This window comes from Cinclus cinclus, chromosome 10 (genome assembly GCF_963662255.1).
Source record: "Cinclus cinclus chromosome 10, bCinCin1.1, whole genome shotgun sequence".
In the NCBI taxonomy this organism is placed as follows: Eukaryota; Metazoa; Chordata; class Aves; order Passeriformes; family Cinclidae; genus Cinclus; species Cinclus cinclus.
In genome coordinates, this window is record NC_085055.1 from 17,428,079 (window position 1) to 17,432,480 (window position 4,402).

At 39.7% G+C, this 4,402-nt stretch overlaps 1 protein-coding gene across 1 annotated transcript; it reads left to right on the forward strand.

The window, feature by feature from the left end:
* Positions 1 to 2,023: 2,023 nt before the first annotated feature.
* On the forward strand, positions 2,024 to 3,904 carry SCG2 (secretogranin II). The gene has a single exon (XM_062499348.1). The coding sequence runs from the start codon at positions 2,027 to 2,029 to the stop codon at positions 3,902 to 3,904; it is 1,878 nt and encodes a 625-aa protein (XP_062355332.1). The 5' UTR covers positions 2,024 to 2,026.
* The last annotated feature ends 498 nt before the right edge of the window (positions 3,905 to 4,402 follow it).

Sequence of the window (4,402 nt, forward strand, 5' to 3'; positions counted from 1 at the left end):
CCAATAAATTAGAAGTAAATATTGACCTGGAGGCAAATGCTCACAAAATATGTAGAGAGGCGCCAATGATCAGTTATTCCTGCAAAGGAAATATCCAATCGAGCTACATCCTTGAGGAACACTAAACTAAACTTTGCTTGGCTGCACACGTTTTGATTTTAGTGGGGTGCTGACAGCTCTTGCAAAGTCTGTAACAATCGAAATTGTGTGCAGCGAAGGAGGGTGAGTTCCTGGTCTTTGTGAGTGGGAGGTGCTTGGCAGATGATTATAAATTACTCTCCCTTCCTCCACCCCTTGGAAAGGACAGTTTGTCATGTGCTAATCAAACGAACTCTGTTAATAACCGGTCTTTGCTGAAAAAGAAAGTCTTAGTTTCACTTATCTGTTACAGAAATAGAAAATTAGGTGATGTTTGGGTGGGGTTGATATTTTGTTTGTTTGGTTGGTTTTATTTTTAAATGGAGATATACATTTATGTACAGGGTTAGTGCCTTTTCTGTGACAGAAAATGAAGCAATGTGTTGGCTTTGTCTCAGGGCAAATGGAGGGTGGGACTGTCTAATCAGCTCTTGAACGAATAATTTGTGAAATCAATGCTCAAATGTATTCAGGCTTGAAGTCAGAAATGTTTGGGGAAATTGTTTGCTATTATGCCTGTTAGCCTGCTCATGCATACTGAAGGAGGGAAAACAAGCAGCTCTCTGAACTGATAGTGCTTTAATTATTTAGTTAAGTCACATTATGTTAAGGACAAAAACTGAGTGGAAAAATCTACAAGTGAGCTGAAATGAACATATTCATGCTCACTTTCTACTTCAGCAGAGGGTAAACACGGGTGTACACAGCTCTTTCTGGCTGTCATGAACCACCAGCATCTCAACAGGATGCTTTTACCAAGCCAAAAACCAAAGGAGCCAAAATAGGTCAATTAATCAAAGCAGTTTCTATCTTTATCATTCCTTTCTCATTTTTGTACTTTATTAATGTAACTGGATCAGAAAAGAGCCTAATCTGTCCCGTGGCCCCAGTGTACCAGTGCCTGAGCATGTCCTAGGGGTGACTGATGGCAATTTTCCCCTGTGCTGGGTGGAGGGTGCCCAGCTCCCTACAAGGCTGGGGTTTTGCAGCTGTATCCTCATGCACAGTGATGCTGTAATCATCTTACTTCTGTCAGAGGCATATTTTTCCCAGTTCTGTTCCAGAGTTTATTTTTGTCTGGTGTAAACTGGGCAAACATGGGCTTCTACTGATCTATTCTAACCAAATTTGCCAGTGGTCATGTTTCTGCCTGTCCTGGGACCTGATTCAATTTCTGCTGAATTGAATGAATAAGCAAATGAATGAAATCACCACTCAGAACTTACCTACTCAAGCTCATTTCCAAGATGGGCTTTAAAGGATTCAGTAAAATTATTCTGTACCTTTAGCATAAATTATAGTTTTCCTCTCATATAAGAGATCATTGCCCTAGGAAGATGACTCATAGAGTCATTACCTGATATTCACTTGTAATACAAATAATTTTTTTTTTAAATGAAACAGCAAAATAAAGGAAGTAATAGCTTCAGTACTATCAGTACTGACAGAAATAAACTTGCAAGTAATTTTATATGCCACGTTCTCCAATTCATCACATTAATTTTTTTGTAGTTTAGCACCATTCAGCAGTATTGTCCTGGCGTGAAATTAGATGCCTTATAGAGCAATCTCACAAAATATTTCTGTCTGTAGTTTTAATAGTAGTACTTTAGACAGCATTTAAATGTATGGATACACAGATTTTGTCATTTAGGTGCTTTGTTCTCGTGATCAAAATAATATCTAGGTATGTCTATGGGCATTTCTTGGGTTATATAGGATTGGTATTTTGTACTTTGGTGTTGCCATTGGACAATTAATATTAATGAAGTACATGGAGCATAGAGATAAGAAATTTCTTGCAAAGATCTATTTCCTAAGCCTGTCTCCATGTGTTAACAGCTTCTTTTTTTCTTCTTCTTCTTTATTTAAAGGAAATATTTTAGACATGGCAGAAACTAAAACCTTCCAGCCTGGAGCAGCCTGTGCTCTCACCTTTTTCTTTGTCCTAATCTGTTGGGTTGATGCAGCCTCCTTCCAGCAGCATGAGCTGCTTCAGAAAGATCCAGACTATGCAATGAAAAACTTTCAAAGGCTCCCCAATCCCGATATGATCAAAGCACTGGAATACATCGAAGACCTTCGCAAGCAAACCAACAAGGGAGAAAGCAGCCCCGATTACAACTCTTATCAAAGTGTCCCATACCTGATCCCACAGAGAGACAGCAAGGACCAGCTTCACCTCCGGGATAGTGTACGGGATTCTTTGACTGAAGATGAGTCCCAATGGGTCAAGGTAATGCTGGAAGCCTTGCGGCAAGCTGAGAAGGAGTCAAAAGCTGCCCCAAAGGAGAATAAACCTTATGGTCTGAGTTCAGATAACAACTTTCCAGCTGGAGTTACTGATGATTACGAGGCTTACAAGTGGCCTGAGAGGTGGCAAAAGTACCTCAAAATGCCACTTGGACACTATGAAGACAGTTCAAGAGACAGTCCCTTCAAGCGTACCAACGAAATCGTGGAGGAGCAATACACCCCCCAGAGCCTGGCCACGTTGGAGTCGGTGTTCCAGGAGCTGGGCAAGATGGCAGGTCCCAGCAACCACAAGAAAGAAAGGCTGGATGAGGACCAGAAATTGTACACAGACGATGAAGATGATGTGTATAAAGTGAATAACATCGCCTATGAAGATGTGGTTGGAGGAGAAGATTGGAATCCAATAGAGGAAAAAGTGGAAAGCCAGACCCAGGAAGAGATAAAAGATAGCAAAGAGGAGATTGATAAACATGAAGAGGAGATTGATGATGAAATGAAAAGATCTGGAAAACTCAACTTCCTTGAGGATGAAATAAGAAGAGAAAATAAAGATCAAGTGTCAGAGGATGTTTCAAAATTAATGAATTATTACCTGAAGAGGCTGATGGGTAGTGCTGGGAATAGGAAATTAAGGACTGGAGGAGAACTTGAGGAAAAAAGAGCATCCATGTTTTTGGATAAACAACTTGATCCCCAGGCTATAGCTCAGCTGATAGAAATCTCAAGGAATTTGCAAATTCCTCCTGAGGATTTAATAGACATATTGAAAGCTGGAGAAAAAAAGCAGCTTCAGAGCGAAAGGTTGGAAGCTGAGCAGGAAATGGAATTCCCAGAAGACCTTGACGAGATAACTGAAACCAATCTAGGACAGAGCGATATATTTAAAAATAATATAAACTCTAAAAACGGGTACATGCAGCAGTCTCCTATTCCAGAAAATCTACCTGAAGACCTCAATATTGAAGATATTGTCAGCCTTCTGGGAAACGACAATTTAGCTAATCAGAATCCCTCCTACTTACTAAATCGTCTTAATCAAGAAAATGATTTGCCGAGACTGTCTTACATTCCCAGAAGATTGAAAGGACACCTGTTCCCTAAAGCTGCCTGGATGAACAATTTGGAAAGGCGACAAACGGAGTATGAGAAACTGAACGAGAAGGATGAAGAGCTGGCCGATTACTTGGCAAAGGTGCTGGCCAAATACCCTGAAGTGATCAATACGAACCAGATGAAACGAGTCCCTGCTGCAGCTTCTGAGGGAGACCTGCAGGAAGAGGAGCACCTGGAGCAGGCCATCCGAGAGCACCTAAACCAGCTGGGACCACAGGGGGCTGCCAAGTTGGCTTCGCTCAGCAAAAGGCTCTCCATGGTCGGGGAAGCTGATGACACACAAACCAGGCAGTACCTGGATGAGGATATGCTGGCAAAGGTGCTGGAATATCTAAAACAGGAGAAATCAGAGCTTGAAAGAGATCACATTACCAAGCGAGCAATGGAAAACATGTAATTGTTCCCCAAGTACTATTTCTCTTCAATGTGTTGACTTCTATCTCAATTCAGTTGTGATTTATTCCTGCTCTCCCACTAAACAACTTATGGTAGACTATTTACCATTGAACAGTCTGCATATCTTTCTCAGAGCTGTTATATTGTTTATTGATATACTTATATGTTATAAATTATGGGGCAAACAAATTGCTTCAAGTGTTTTAAGAAACAATTGAATGATATTGAGTAAAAGTATAATATGTAAACAAATGACCTTTGCATTGTTAATAAAACATGATAAATGAAGAGTGACAATTATAATTTGAAATTTTTAAGATTAATTGGATTATTTTGTTACTGTCTGTAGTGTTTTTTGTGCAGTATCAAATAAAAAAATAAAGCATTATATATATATAGTTTTATTTACAAGGCTTTTTCTATTCAGTGTTTTATTGTTGATGAATAAATTATTTCTGGACAATCGACTGTGTTTCTTTGTGACAGTTGATAAAGTCAT

What these genes read in the sequence shown, in the direction of transcription:
- SCG2 (XM_062499348.1), top strand. Translation starts at nt 2,027, where the DNA reads ATGGCAGAAACTAAAACCTTCCAGCCTGGAGCAGCCTGTGCTCTCACC.